This window comes from Myxine glutinosa, chromosome 8, assembly GCF_964187855.1.
Source record: "Myxine glutinosa chromosome 8, kmMyxGlut1.1, whole genome shotgun sequence".
Classification (NCBI taxonomy): domain Eukaryota; kingdom Metazoa; phylum Chordata; class Myxini; order Myxiniformes; family Myxinidae; genus Myxine; species Myxine glutinosa.
The window spans coordinates 30,398,701-30,415,509 of NC_136268.1; the positions used below are offsets into that span (position 1 = coordinate 30,398,701).

The 16,809-nt window shown below is 45.6% G+C and overlaps 1 protein-coding gene across 4 annotated transcripts in view; it reads right to left on the minus strand.

The window, feature by feature from the left end:
• DGCR8 (DGCR8 microprocessor complex subunit) overlaps positions 1 to 16,809 on the minus strand; it is a 58,620-nt gene that overhangs the window by 29,268 nt on the left and 12,543 nt on the right. For all 4 annotated transcript variants that reach the window (XM_068124196.2, XM_078783108.1, XM_068124198.2 and 1 more), the window contains 6 exons: positions 4,623 to 4,875; positions 4,069 to 4,266; positions 3,211 to 3,312; positions 2,008 to 2,106; positions 1,827 to 1,909; positions 1,610 to 1,710 (listed from right to left, as the gene is read on the minus strand). In XM_068124196.2, coding sequence (XP_067980297.1) covers positions 1,610 to 1,710; positions 1,827 to 1,909; positions 2,008 to 2,106; positions 3,211 to 3,312; positions 4,069 to 4,266; positions 4,623 to 4,875 — 836 coding nt within the window. The remainder of the gene's footprint in view (positions 1 to 1,609; positions 1,711 to 1,826; positions 1,910 to 2,007; positions 2,107 to 3,210; positions 3,313 to 4,068; positions 4,267 to 4,622; positions 4,876 to 16,809) is intronic.

Consider the following 16,809-nt stretch of genomic DNA (forward strand, 5'->3'; position numbering starts at 1 on the left):
AAAATAAAAACAAAGAAATATCTCTCGGTAATTTCCTGAAACTCGGTGAAATTTGATGACATTCGCTCTGAATTTACTCGGTTTCTCGGTGAAAATTTTCCTTTGGGCGGTGTATAATCGCTCCGAACAAAATATCTCTCAGCAATTTCCCGTCTGTTAGTTTATATATTTTACATATGTGAATTACACGTCCATGCACATGTGAAATGGAGTTTGTTTTTGCACGTGGAATGAACACGTGAACCTTTACTTCAGGATAATAATGTTGAATGAAATAAGAACGAAGAAATATATGTCGGCATCATTGTTGACTTTTGTGACGACTGTCATCAAATGGAAAAGTAATATATCTTTTCGTCTCGAGTAATAAATAAACGAGTAATAAATCTCGGCATTTTCCCCCGAGTGTGCATTTATTTTTTTCAATTATTGCTGAAACCGAGTCTAAAACCATCGATAAAAATGAAATAAGATGGTGAATTCGAGATAAAATCGTGAGGGTGACTCAATGGCCTTGAAATTACAGGCCTTTGAGAATTCATTTCGTTCTAGCAACGGAAACTTTCATCGGATTTTCTTCCCGTTTTTTTTCAACCGAGTAAAACTATGTTAGAGACTGTGAAAAATGAAATGATATATCGAATTAGAGTTTAAATAAAACTGTGAGAGAGAGAGAGCAAGACACCGTGGGCCTAACAAAAGGGCCTCAAAGCTATGCAAGTTAATAAAATGGTGGATATTTGTTTATGAAGCCTCTCTCAGAATGGGTGGAGCTACTCTCTAAATGGAGTAAGCCACACTCATGGACAGACAGACAGACAGAATCACCTACGGCTATTATAATAGATTCTTCCCTTCTGTGCATACACAGGTCAATGCCTTGCCTCACCCTACAGTCTTGAGACAAAATTATCACTTGGGTCACAACAGCTGGATGGCAATTCATTGGCCCAAATAAAATTTCTTTTTATTTTTTTCAAAAGATTGAGACTCATGAGAGAGATGGTACATCAAATCACATGGACAAGGAGAATGGACTTATTGAATTGAATATATTACAAGAACATTAGACTGGACAAAACAGCAATTTTGTGTTTGATCCTGGGATCCCAGGATCATAAGCTTTGTGCTCGGGTGGGATCACTTAACAGGCAAACTGAAATTCTCCCTCTCATTCCACATTTTGGTTTCATTTCAATCAGAAAAAATGAATGAATGAATGATCATTTTAAGGCCATTTTCCCCGCTGGAGCAGGGGTTAGCCTTGCGGGCCCCATGACAATCATGGTTCCCTGTTTGAGGCAATGTTTTTTTTATGGCCAGATGCCCTTCCTGACGCCAACCCTTAGTCGCCTCTTACGATGCGCAGGGATACGGTGTACCTATTCTAAACCGGGGTACACACCGGGATTTCATTTCAATCAGAGATGTCTTGAAATAGCTCTCAAGTCGATGAGTGAATGAAAACTTTACAGAGTCAACTCTGTTTACAGAAAACCATGCACACTCTGAGGTGTGCACACTTTACAGAAAACTTTACAAATAAAATCGACCAAAACGCAGGAAAACCGAATGTGTGTGTGCATGTATGACCCGAAATAAGAAATACCTCTTCAAGCATTCGTGCAGGATCTGGTACGGAGACAGCAAGCCGGCCTTACTGGTCAGTTCATACACGCGCGAGTCATCAATAGCAATGTGGTTGAAATACTGAAAATTCACAGACACACAACACCCATAACCACATTTGGTGCATTCAGCAAATTTCAATGTATGTACAGTACAGTACAGTACTGTAGATTCATTGTTGCAAGTCTCACACTGACCTCCAAATCATCATCTTCCTTCTCGTCCTTGCTGCTCGTTTGTTTAGCAAAATCTGGGATGAGGGTTTCCAGCGTGGCTCTTGCTGCCAACAACCACATTTTTGCACAATGTCACCCCACGTTACACCACACGACACGTGATTCAAAATACAATGTTCCAGGCCCATCCATCTAAGCTCACCAGCTTTGTTCTTAGCCAGTTTCTTGCTGCTAGCTGTCCCGGTACCATACGTGACTCCATCGATAAGCACTGAAGCGCCAAAAGGCTCACTGGGGTTTTCTGTACAATTAAAATTTCAATATCAAAATCGAGTTCAACTGTCGCGAAGAAAAACACCTCAGATGTTCCTCTCCAACAATTTTCATTCTATTTAAAAAAAATTCAGGTAGAAACTATACAAAGGCTGATTTTTATTGATGTCGGTTTTCCAAATCAAATACCACCGTTAATCATAAAAGTGGCTGTCTGTGGCAATGACGTGTAAAACTATCAGATTCAAAAAGGTTCCACACAACTGGTTATTGACATCAACTTTTGGAATCCTACGTGATCGCCATTTTCCCTCGGCTTTTCCAGCATCATATTCATAATCATTATTCTAATTCTATCATTATAATGTACTTTACTAAAAATGAAAAACATTTTACTGAAGGTCGTTTTACTTAAAGACCCAAAAGACCCCAAAGACCCAAACAATCCAAAAGACCCCAAAGACCCTTAAAGACCATGAGGACCCAGTGGACCCCAAAGACCCAAACTACCCCTAAGATCCAAAATACCTCAAAGACCCTTAAAATAGCCCAAAGATCTAGAGGACCCAAAAGACCCCGAGGAACCTGAAGACCCCAAGGAACCAGAAGACACAAACGACCCTGAAGACCCTGAGGAACCAGAAGACACAAAAGACCCTGAAGACACAAAAGACCCTGAAGACACAAAAGACCCTGAAGACACAAAAGACCCAGAGGACTCCGAAGACCCAAAAGAAGAGTAATTATGTCTCTCACATTAGAATTGTAGACGGTGGCTTGCAAACTGAGCCTCAAGGTCGGTGTGCAGAAGCGGTATTTTTAATTTTTTTTAATCACAATAAATACAAGACACAGGGAGGTACAATTTGCTGCACATAATGTGCAACACGTGCAGAGTAAACCAAGTGTTCATTTACATCAGTAGGATGTCTAATAAATAAAGAAGATATAAGCACACCTGACAGTAGGCCAAGGCTTCAGACTTTGGCACGCTCACGTGGCTGCTGTTCCAATAAACTGTTCCAACCCGTCATTTTTGACGGGCTTTTCCTAGTCATCACATAATCGTCATATCAAGAGAAGCTCTGAGAATGGGACAAGTAGAGTAAAGCAAGATGGCAGTATCACTCACCACACTCAAAGAACGAGTACTCAGGACGCACTTTGAGGACCCGCTGCATGTACTCATGCAAGATGCATACGTCAGACTTCCCACTGGGGTCGATCACAAACTCTGTCAGAGAATTGGACGAGTCACAAGCTCAAGTCAAGTTTCAATCATACAGCAAAGCCAGGAGGGCAATTCCACGGTTACTCACATTACATATACATATATAGATGCATTAATGTAATGTATTGTAATGTGAGTAACCGTGGAATTGCCCAGGAGATAACCCTATCAAAAGGTAATCAAGCTGATAATTATCAATTAAAATTGAGCAACATTGATTTCAAAAACTCAGAATTGCTCGACATAACAGAATTTTTCACTTTACATCTTCATTTTGAAAAATGCGCCATCAAGCAATAAATGCAACTTCGGTGAATCCACCAGGAAATCTACAAGGATAGTTACGCCTTACCTTTTAGGGGTCCTTGATTGGCTGCAAAACGTGCAACATTATTTATGAGTTTGTGGATCCACAGTTATCTATAAAGCTGACGTGTGCCGTCACTTAACCGTTTTGACCAATCATGCACAAGACATTGTTGAACCCGCAGAAAGTACTGTCAAATTACAATGACATGCAGGACAAGATCATTAATATCAGGAAGCAATCAGTGAACTTGAACATTAATTACAAGGAATACGGAAACTGGACAAATGAACGGTATATGTGATTTGAGTGCTCAGATGGGAATGCCAAATAGGCTGGTCAACTCTCGAGTGCAAAATCAAATACCCAAATAGGCCGGCCTCCAACTTTTGTCCTCCTTTGACTTGGACAGAAACCCAAACGAGCGGCACCCAGACCGCAGGCCTTCTCACCCTTGCGCCCTGGATTGTGGGTGAGAGAGAGGGTGATGAGACGCTGGTGGGACGGAAGGATTGGACGCTCTGCCTCCGCTTGTCGACGTTTCGCGTCACGGTTGAATTTCCGACGTTCCGCCCAGGTGCGAAACTTCTTCACAGCCACATGCTCGAACACAAACCTCATCGAGAGGTACTTATGCAAGTCGGTGAGGCCTGCAGGAAAGAAAGGTGAAAGCGATGGCACATGCGTATCCATCGTCAGCGATAATGTCATGAAGACAAACGATGATCAATGTTTTTAGCATAAGCAATGGGTTGATTTTCAAAATGTAAAAAGTAAAAAACATCTTTCTTTCTTTTTTTGCTTAAGAATCATAAGGCTTCAAAAGTTGTAAAGTTTCAAGGAGAATCTGATGAGGAGCAGCTCAAAGAAAGTGGTGGAGGGAGCAACTATGAAATCTTATGAGTAGCTATCGTATAACAAGGCAACAACAAACGATGAATATCAAGGACAGCAATACAGAACTTGCAAGGAGTCAACAAACTTAAGGCCACAAAGCAACACTCACTCAGCGATTCTTCCTTGCACACTTCCACCTTGGCGCTAACTCGTTTCAAGAACGTGGGTTTCTCTTGCCCGTCACCGGCCTTCTCGACACTCTCACTCTCGGGCACTTTTTCTTCACCCTCTTGAGTTCGCAAAACCTCTCCAGCGTCTTCCTCCTCACACTCAGGCACCTTCTCCTCCAAAACAGGATCTCGCTCACCATCAGTCATCTCCTTGGCCTTTTCCTCCACTTCTTTTTGCACGACCTCTTTATCCTACAAAAAGTTTTTTTTTTTAAGTCAATGGCCTGCTTCCTTTCTGTCTATCTCCATCCAAAATCCATAAATTATGTCCCAATCTCTCCCTCCAACCAAAGCTGCCATCATTGCTTAATATTCTTGTTTCCTGCATTACGTCTTACGAATCTTGGCCCCTCTGGCTCTCCCATACTGCCAAACATTATACCCCTTTCTAGAAAATGTTTTTATTCCCTTTTTCAGGCTCTTTAACACTTTCCTTATATAATTCAAAGATGGTGAAACAACAAAATAATCTTACATTTTTATCCCATGTACACCGCCCCAGCCCTCCCCCTTCCACAGATCTCCCCGATGTCCCTGTTCTCTACTGTTGTTGTAGTTTCCTCTGTCTCTCTTTATGTCTCTTTATGTTATACTAGCTGAATGCACCCGGCATTGCCCGGGTTCTTTTTGAATGAATTTAATCTTCTGTACATAGGTCTGATGCGAGCCCAGTATCAATTAATGCTCAACGATTCGTTCTTTCTTCTGTCGGGCCCCGCGAGAGAGAATTTTCAAAGCATGTGTTGCAATCAGTCAGATATTCCTATTAAGTGCATACGTTGTACTTCAAGAGAATTTTGGAAGAAGAAGATTTATTGCGAAATGGGCCCAACCCGGCCTCGCCACCTAGCCTATAACCTTCCCGGGGCCCGTCCCGACATTTTTTGTTGCAGAGGTTTCCTCCTGTCTTTCACCGTTCAGGAGATTAGCGCGTGCAGACAAACAAACAAACAAAAACTTTCTTTTATACATATATATATACATATATATACATATATATATAAGCAACACATGCTTATATATATATATATATATATATATATATATATATATATATATATATACTACTGTGTTCAAAAAGTATCCGACCTTTATTTTTCGTGCGTAAAAAAAAAGAAGCTAGGGAGGCGTTGATTGGTGCACGTATGTAGGCGATCCTAATGCGCACGCGTGAATTTTTTCCCACCTGCAGAAGCTGTCATTCGACGGCAGACCGCCGATGAGTGAGGACATGTAAGCGAGCGCCGTCGGATTTTCGTTTTTGACAAAATGACGGAAAAACTTGAACAACGCTACTGCATCAAATTTTGTGTTTTTTGGCCTCAGGGATGTTGGATGCTTCCATTGTGATGACTGCAACTTGGTTTCTGGGTCGTACCCATAAACCCAGGACTCATCGCCAGTGATCACTGTGTTGAGGAAGCTGGGATCGCTGTTCACAGTCTCCAGCATGTCCTGTGCGATCTCCAAACGGAGTTGCTTCTGCTCAATCGTTAGCAGCTTTGGTACGAACTTCGCTGAGATTCTCCTGAAGCCCAAATCCTCCTTCATAATGGAATGAACGGTGTTGAATCTTGCGGATCGTTTCCACTTGGGAATCGCCAAGCTTTACACAAAATTTGATGTAAAGATATATATATATGATATATATATATATATATATATAGATATATATATATAGATATATATATATATATATATATATATAGATATATATATATATATATATATATATATATATATATAGATAGATATATATATTGTTGCTGATCGCGGTTAGGATGTTATAGACCGAGCGGTGGTTTAAAACCGCGACCTAACAAAACTCACCCGATTCCACCCGAACGTTGGTTGTATCGCACCCTAGCTGCTCAATGAGGGAAAAGACAAAAGCGACGCAATGCAAGAGGAAAACGGAGACAAAAAAAAGGTTTGAAATACTACTACATTTATTCCTACTATTTACACACAAGCAAAAAGACAGATGTCACGTTTATTTACAAGCACAAGACGCAGGTGACACAGTGCAAATTTAGCTTACCTACAGACTTAACTTATATCCCAGGACAGAACAAACAGAACGCTGACTCACGCGGGGAATGCCAGGGATGGCAGAAGGTGGATGGCTGGAGGGAGAGGAAAGGTCCAAGGGGGTCCCGCAGCACAACCGGCGCGTTCAGCAGCCGCCGGTCCGTTTCGGCCCTGCTCCGAACCGCCGTTCAGGCCCCCTTTGGCGGTTGGGTGGCGCTGCTGCGGCCGCCTGCACTTGCCCTGCCAGGCCTTGTCTCACTCGTCACCACCGACTCCTCACCACCGCAACCAACTGACCACCGACTCCTTTCTCTGGCAACCGACTGTGACCAACTCCTTGCAACCAACTCCTCCTCTCTTTCTCTCAACCGACCCAGACCAACCCAGAGTGCATCTCTCTTTCTTCTTCTCTTGCTCCACTTCCGGTTGCGCCCTTTTATAGCGCCCCCAGCGATCACGCCCCCGGCGCTTTGGACACGCCCATCGGGGCGCTCACCTCGGCCCTGGCTGGTCGCACGACCCTCGGGCTCCGCCCCGGACGACGACGGGCGGGCGCGCCCCTCCCCTCCTCTGACGAGGTGGAGACACGCCTTTCTTCCCTGACTCGAGCCTCGTGGTCAATGGCGGTTATTGGAGGGGAGGTGATTGGGAATCGAGGGCTCAGCAATCACGAAAGGGGGGTGTGAAGGAAATGGGGATTTTTGGGGATGGGAATGAAAGGGGATCTATTCTCTTTCACTGGTGCAATGGAGTACTTCAATTAATGGGAGACACAGCCTTATCCTAAAACACAGAATAAGATATAACTGTCAAAAGAAAAGATATATCGTGTCCTGCATGTATGTTTTTATGGACTAACTACGGGAACGCCCTTTGACCTTTATACAACCACAACGGAGGGAGGAGGGGTGATATTTTACAACAACCTTTTACAACAACCTTTTACAACATTTTACCACCACAACAAAATAAAAAAACATTCTCATATTCACAACACTGCACCCTCCTCCCCTTAGGCACGTCCCGGGCCTATTACTTTTACCTTAGTGTGGCATGTAGGTGTAGTTCCCTCTACTTTTAACCTGACCCTGAGTGCGACTGGTTTTAAAACATAAATAAATGTGTCCCGCTGCTCCATTGCACCCTGCCTAACAGACTTACGCCCACAGTTAACCGAATTGCGGAATGGTCTTCAAACTATACACTGACGGTGGGGAGCATTATTTACACTGACGCTAATTTTATTTACAAAACTAACCCAGGACCTGTAATTGTTCTTTCTGGGGGGAGGACAGTCTGCTCTGCATCAATGCACCATTAAAGCACCCAAAAGCGCACCAATACACACCCAAGCACCAATCGGTGCAGTCACCATTGTTCAATGAATAAAATAAAACCAACAAACCCAACCCTGCAGGTGTCTCTTGCTCTTCGGCTCCCTCTGCTGGTTATTATTATTTCTTCCAGTTGTTGTCATTTTCATTTGCTTTGCTTACTGGCGGCCTATTTGCAATAAAGCTTGCCCAAACGTGTTCATTTTATTTATCTTTATTTATGGCCCACAGGGCCGACTACGTGTGGTTCACCTGTGGGGCATCGGTGCCCTGTGGCCAAGGTCCGCCAGCAAGATTTCGGGCCCTCATGGCCGGTTCCAGCAGAGGGGCCAAGCCCCAACCCATGGGGTCCATAAGTGGTGCTCGGCCACTGACATGTGGTCCATAATGTGGTGCATCGATGCAGACAGCTGGTTCTGGGAATTTCGGGCGCACAATGGCCGACCCACGCACGCTCCCCTCGGCGCCCAACGGCGCTCAGGTCCTCATGTGGGAGACAAAAGGGGGGACAAGACAGATGAGCGAGGGGTAAGGTCTCAAGGGTACACATCAAAAAGGCAATGCAAGGCGAAATGCGTACGGAGGGCGAAGTGAGAAAGCTCGTCCCTACCGTACGTCACCCCCCTGTTACCTAGCCCACCCTTGCCCTTACCCCATATGTACAAAACCTACACATTACCAATTCGTCACTACTGTCACGTCTTCCCCATATTTCCCCTATACCAAATTCATCTCCACAATCCCTCTACTTCAAAATTTGCCATCATCAAGTCATCATCAATCCTCATAAGGAGGCAGAGATGGAACATCAAAGCACAATGTCACACCCACGTCATGATGCGTCTCACAATCCAAACATTTGCATCATAAAAATAATTAAACCATGGCATGGTGTGGAGTATCTGTCACCTCAGGTGAGTGGATGCAGATGGTGCGAGGAGACTTCATCCTAACTACTTTCTAAATGACTTTAACACACTTTACACTACCCGGGGTCTTTCCCCTGCCAATCCATTGGCCACTTACACTATTGGTTCTAACAACCAATCCCCATTGACCAAACTGTGGTGCTTCTCAATTTGGGGTCTCACTCCCCCGATTCATCTCCCGGTGCCCTCGCACAATTTCTGGGCTGCGACGTGTAACTCTCCCAGCAGGTCTACCCACCTGCACACCTCCACCACTGTAGTTGCCACCCGAGCTTACCTAGCTCCTCACCCTAACCTATCTAACTGGGGCAGGCCCCTCCTGGCTCTGTCACCCCACTCGGTGCCCTCTGGCACTGGGCTACCCGGGTCCGTCCTCCGGATCCTCGGGCCCCATCCACAACAACTACTACCGGCTCCCAGAGCCCACCTGCGGCCTCACCTGGCCGACATCCTCACAGTGGTGGAGCGCCCAACCAACTACACACACTAACAGGCTACACGCCCAGCCATTTCCACGACACTAATGTACCCATCCATATACCATTCTTTCACCTCGCACCACAGATGCCAATATCCAACCACAATTTACCTATACCCTCTACCTAACACTTGCACTACCCGCCCCGGGTATCCGTGATGGGGGTCCACTCTTCCCCCATTCACACCTTCGCACCATCCACTCCACTCCACAATTTCCACCATACTCACTCCACGACCATCCATTCCAATACTCCATTTATTCCACACTACCATTTATTCCACACACCTGTCCTCCATTCACCTGTCGTTGCACACCTGTGCAATCATACCTGGTGCCACCTGCACCCTCCTCCTCTTCCTGGACCAGTTGGTCAACACAACACACATCACCATCACTCACTCATACACTGCTCCACACACCTGTTCAGTTGCACACCTGTGCAATCACACCTGTTCAATTCTCACACACACGGCATCATCTCAGCTAACTACTCCCTTCTGAAACTTGCGCTTCCCAGTCGTCCCTTTAAACTATTGCGCTCCCACGTCATTATCATCCACACTAATCTACCTGCGTCCCCACTACAGGTATCAGTCACTACCTAACCTTATCGTCACCTAATGTCATCTTCTAGGGCCCTACACACATATAACCTAACCCACCCGGGCTAGTTTTCACTGCCATACACCCCATAAGCTATTGCTCCTTTGCCCCCCACAATGTGAGGGATGATGGATTTGCCATCCCACCACATTGGGGAGGTCCTACTATCAATTTCGCACACCTAAATCCAACCAACCAAAAATTTTCCATTTACTGCCAATTCTATTCACTTTTCTAAATTTTGTATCAAATCACTACTATCACTATCCGTCTACTTATTACATCCTCTCGGTGCGCCAATTCACATCTACAGCCCGGCTTCGTACAGCCGAGCAATGAACGCGAATTCTTTTGTGCTGGCGGCTGGATGCGTCCCGCATTCGGGGCATGGGCGGGGGCTTACCCGGGCCGAGATCCCACGCATCACCTCGGCGTGGGGCCATCCAATGTCCCGATCTCGACCTGCCGGCACGTCTCAATAGAAAGTGGTCGCCATGACGACCCTTCCTATCGGGCTGCCCGCTCCGCCCAGTGGAGCCCGGACGCGGCCGTTCCACGCGAGGCCCAGCGTGGATCGCGCACGGCGGTTCTTTCGAAACCGCCGTGGTTCGGATCCCCGCCGGTTCTCGCGGCACGCGAAGCCCGGCACGCACCGAGGGCCCGATCCGGCTAAAAGTCGACCTAACCTTTAACCCGGTTACCGTCGACGCTTCACCTGCAGGCTTACATGCATACGCTACCTCTTTCTTGCTCATACATGCAGCCGTTCCCATTCTCCTCGTACCTTTTCTTTCACACCTCGGTACACTCACTCCGCTCACCGACTTGGTCACACACCTGACCACCGAACACTTTGGCACACATTCGTCGCTCGCACACCTCACTAACACACCTCTTCACGCCCCCTCCTCGGTCACTTCCTCTGTGACAATCACAGGTGTGCTCTCATTCGCACACCCATCCACGTGCCTCACTACCAACTCAAATGTGCCTTCCCACACACGCTCTACCATCCCAGGTGTGCTTCCTTCCATTCCAGGTGTACATCCTTCCATCCCAGGTGTACATCCTCGCTCACCTGTCACAACCAGCTCACTCTCCTTGTCACTCTCACTACTCTCACCACCACTCTTGACAGCGCACTCACCCTTACTTTCGACGGCACACTCTTTCCTCATGCACCCGTCCGTTACACACCTTTCTCGCGCACACCCTCCCGTTACATCCTCTGTAACACTCACCACAGGCGTACACTTCCTCGTTACATCCTCTGTAACACTCACCACAGGTGTACACCCTCTCGTTACATCCTCTGTAACACTCACCACAGGCGTACACTTCCTCGTTACATCCTCTGTAACACTCACCACAGGTGTACACCCTCTCGTTACATCCTCTGTAACACTCACCACACCGCGCTTCCATGTACCCCCTCGCACACGCGCTTCGACCGGCTCACTCCTGACGGCACACTCACTCCTCGGCGTGCACTTTTTCCTCACACACCCCATGGTCGGACATTCTCGCACACCTCTTTTTTCGCACACCTGTCCTGTCACACACTTCACCAACGTCCTTTCACGAACACCCGGGTCTACACCACCCCCCAAGCCGACTGAATCTCCTCTCACATCATATACATTGCCACTCACCTCCGTACTTCGTCGCACCTCCTCTGCCACCTGCAAACTTTTTATTTGGTTAGTGAGCACCGCATCATGAGTTGAGCACCGACCTTGCACATATTCCATCACCTCCTCCTGGATTTCTCTTTTAGTTTCTGTTCGTCCCTTCTTAATTTCACTCACCTCTTCTCCCACCTCCTCTAGTTTTTGTTTTACCTCCTTCAGCTCCCGGTGCGCCCCCTCGATTTCTTCCTCCATCGCTACTTTAACCGTTTCTATGTGCGTCCTTACCTCCCGGTCCTTCGTCTCCATTATCTCTGTCACCTCGTCCACCCTCATTGTCAGTTCCTCCCGTACCATTTGACATTGCCTCTGCGTCGCTATTAATTCGTTTTTAATTTCTTTTTGTGTCGCCTTTAACCCTCCTAGTACCGCAGTGTTCTTTTGAACCTGCTCCACTAACTTCGTTTGTCCCTCTGTCAGCTGTTCCACCTCCTCCGTCAGATCTTCTATTCCCCCCTGTAACTTTGCCGTATTATTTCTCACCTCTTTCTCTATACGCTTTTCGCCTCGCTTTACCTCCTCGCGCAGCCCCGAGACCTCCTCACTCACCCCTCGTCGTATTTCCTCCATCTGGTTCCCCATCTGTTCGATTTCCCGGGCGGATTGTTCCCCTATTTCCCGCAATTTGTCCTCCATCCTATTTTCTAACCCCATTAACCCATTTTTCACCCCCTCTAACTGATTCTCCTGGGCAGCCATTCTATTTTCCACCCCCGTTAACCCATGTTTCACCCCTTCTATCCCATTGTCTAACCCCTCAAATTTCTTGTCTAACTCCTTAAAATTATTGTCTAACCCCTTAAAATTATTGGCTAACCCCTCAACGGTACCCCTCGCTTCGTCCCTCATTACCCCCATTTGGTTTCCCATTACCCCCATTTCGTTTCCCATTACCCCCAATTGCTTATTCTGAGCCTCCATCCGGTTCCCCATTTGATCCATTTTTGCATTCAGTTGGGTCAAGAATAATCTGAGGTCAAACCCGGTTTGCCCAGCGTCCCCAGCCGCCACCGCGGGCTCGCCCTCCGCGGCGCCGCTATTTTGGGACCCTTCAACCACGTGCGCGAGCGCGCCATTTTGCGCGCCTGATATTCCCGCAACCACATTGCCATTTTCCTCCTCCCTTTCTTCCCCGAAGTCCTGGGTTACTTCTAACCCCTCTATCTCTCCCACCGGCATCCCGTCGCCTTGGACAGCCATGGCGCGATTTCAAAATTCGGGCTTTTCCTTTAAAACAAAACAAATTTCGGTATTTTATAATTTTGAGTGCGTGAAGCGCGCTCCGGGTCGATCTCACTCCCCGACACCAATTGTTGCTGATCGCGGTTAGGATGTTATAGACCGAGCGGTGGTTTAAAACCGCGACCTAACAAAACTCACCCGATTCCACCCGAACGTTGGTTGTATCGCACCCTAGCTGCTCAATGAGGGAAAAGACAAAAGCGACGCAATGCAAGAGGAAAACGGAGACAAAAAAAAGGTTTGAAATACTACTACATTTATTCCTACTATTTACACACAAGCAAAAAGACAGATGTCACGTTTATTTACAAGCACAAGACGCAGGTGACACAGTGCAAATTTAGCTTACCTACAGACTTAACTTATATCCCAGGACAGAACAAACAGAACGCTGACTCACGCGGGGAATGCCAGGGATGGCAGAAGGTGGATGGCTGGAGGGAGAGGAAAGGTCCAAGGGGGGTCCCGCAGCACAACCGGCGCGTTCAGCAGCCGCCGGTCCGTTTCGGCCCTGCTCCGAACCGCCGTTCAGGCCCCCTTTGGCGGTTGGGTGGCGCTGCTGCGGCCGCCTGCACTTGCCCTGCCAGGCCTTGTCTCACTCGTCACCACCGACTCCTCACCACCGCAACCAACTGACCATATATATATATATATATATATATATATATATATATATATATATATATATATATATATATATATATATATATATATATATATATATATATATATATATATATATATATATATATATATATATATATATATTAGCCGAAAGCACCCGGCGTTGCCCAGGTTCTTTTTGAATGAATTTATTACTATAATTCAGCTTTTACTCGTGGCCGGAGACGATTGACTACTATAATTCAGCTCAGCTTTTAATTGCGAAATGGGCCCAGCCCGGCCGAGGTGGGCCTCGACCGGCCTCGCCACCTAGCCTATAACCTTCCCGGGGCCCGTCCCGACATTTTTGGTTCTTTATGAATGCATTTATTGCTATAATTCAGCTTTTACTCGTGACCATAGAAGATTGACTACTATAATTCAGCTCAGCTTTTAATTGCGAAATGGGCCCAGCCCGGCCGAAGCGGCCTCGCCACCCAGCCTATAACCTTCCCGTGGCCCGTCCCGACATTTTTAGTTCTTTTTGAATGAATTTACTACTATAATTCATCTTTTACTCGTGGCCGTAGAAGATCGACGACAATAATTCAGCTCAACTTTTAATTGCGAAATGGGCCCAGCCCGGCCGAGGTGGGCCTCGACCGGCCTCGCCACCGAGCCTATAACCTTCCCGGGGCCTGTCCCGACATTTTTTGTATTAGAGGTTTCCTCCTATCTTTCACCGTTCAGGAGATTAGCGCGCGCAGACAAACAAACAAACAAACAAAAACTTTCTTTTATATATATAAAAGATAGAAGAAGATGTGCTCGCTCTTGCACGAGCCTCGATTTAGTATACAATAGTATAAAAAAAAATAAACATCTACCATCAAGGTGGTCAAGAGTTCACAGCAATATCATTGTGCATAGCCCTGGTGTTGGGCTAGCGGCTAGGGTGCCAGCTTAGGATCCTAGGATCCTGGGTTTGAATCCTGGTCGATCGCTGAATTAACGCCAGGGGGGTTGACTCAGCCTGTCATCCTTCCGAGGTCGGCTAATTGAGTACCAGTTCACTGGTAATTCCGTTTGTCGTTAAAGGCGGCAAAAAGGGTTGGCGTCAGGAAGGGCATCCGGCCGTAAAACATTGCTTCAAAAAGGGGACCAAAAAAACAACAACAACCACGGTTCCCGAAAAAGGCCAACCCCTGCTTTGCGGGGAAAAATGGCCTCTAAAGGTGGTTATTTTATATATATATATAGCCAAAACTCTGCCTTTCCATATCCACCACCTTTCACTGGCCCTTCCAGATTTAATTTAGCAAAGTGTCCACAAACAGATGTTCATGACTAGAACAGCACTCAGTAGAGCAGAAACCTCCACCAGGCTGAACAGTTTATGTTTTGTATCCCATTTATAGGCCGGATCTGGATTCGGACCTGAACCAAAATCTAATCGGCTTGTTGTTGTCACCTTATCAACTCATCCCCCAACTTTAGTCACAACTCGTCCACAACCTTTTTAAAAATAAAATGTTATATAATCGCTTTTCACCCGATCTCTCAATGATGAAGAATCACTTAAAAATTTAATAATTCTGTCATCCGAATCCATAATCAGATCTTCACCAAAATCGAATCAATTCTTCCTTTTCACAAACCCAACCTGGTCACCAGGTTTCATCCAAATACATCCATAACTTTGTGAGATATCGTGTTGTACTGTGTATCGGTATTAGCTCTATCACTCAATGGTGAAGAATCACTTAAAAAATTATCTGATCCTGATCCAGATACGAATCTTCACCAAAATCTAATCGTTTTGTCCTTGTCACATACGCAAACTCCCCCCCCCCACCCCCCACTCCCCCCACTCCCCCAACTTTCATCCTAATCTGTCCACAACTTTTTGAGATATCCTGCTATGTATCATTTTTGGCCCTATCTTCCAATGGTGAAGAATCACTTAAAAATTCTACTCGCCGGATCCGGATCTTCACCAAAATCGAATAATTTCGTCCTAGTCACATACGCTACCCCTCTGCCAAATTTCGTCTGAATCCATCCACAACTTTGAGAGATATCTTGTTTACAGACCAACAAACAGACATACATGGGTGAAAACATAACCTCCATCCACCTTCAGTGGCAGAGGTAATGAAGTTTGGTAACAATATAAAATAGTAAATAAAAAGTAAAAAACAATAAAAATACAAGAAAAAGAGCAATCAGATTGCAAACCCTCGCCAGGATGTATTTTCAGTGGTTTTTACGGCTTTTGTGTTAAAACAAATATGGCGGCCTAACCACGTGACCAATGACGTCTCATTGTTTTTTTTTATAAACCAATTTATTCCTAGATTAATGCTCAAGAAATTTCATCTTGATCGGATGAAGTTTTGTACATGTCAAATTATGACGTCATAATGGAGGCACCTATGACATCATCATTAACATATTTTATTCCCCATGGAGAGTTCTTTACAATGAGCCATGTCTCAATTTTTTCTATGCAGCGCTTTCGGAGATATCGAGGTGCAACTTTTTTCAGTTTTTCCAAGATGGCGGCCGAAGCACATGACGTCATCAATATTTATTTTTTTTCTCCACCAATTTATGCCTGCAGGACACAAGAAATTTCATCTTGATCGGATGAAGTTTTGTACTTGTCGAATTATGACGTCATAATGGAGGCACATGTGACATCATCATTAACATATTTTATTCCCCATGGAGAGTTCTTCACAATGAGCAATGTCTCAATTTTTTCTACTCAGTGCTTACGGAGATAGAGGTGCAAAGTTTTTCGGTTTTTCCAAGATGGCGGCCGAACCACGTGACCGATGATGACATCATTTTTTTTTCTCCACCAGTTTATGCCGTCATGTCGCTCAGGAAATTGCATCTTGATTGGATGAAGTTTTGTACTTGTCGAATTATCAAATTATGACGTCATAATGGAGGCCTTGGGCCGAGAAAGTTAAAAATTGGGCACAGTCTATTCCAGGGCAAGACAAATATGTGTGCGAAGTTTGGCGATTCTACGTGCAACGGTGTAGATGTAGTGCTGCGCACAGACAAACAGACAAACCAACCGATCAACATACTTGCCGGAATCTTTTCCGGCAAGTAACAAACGGACTCAAATGCAATACACTCTCCTCTGGCGAGGGTAAATACATAAAAATCAAAAACATTTTAAATACAGTACATAAACA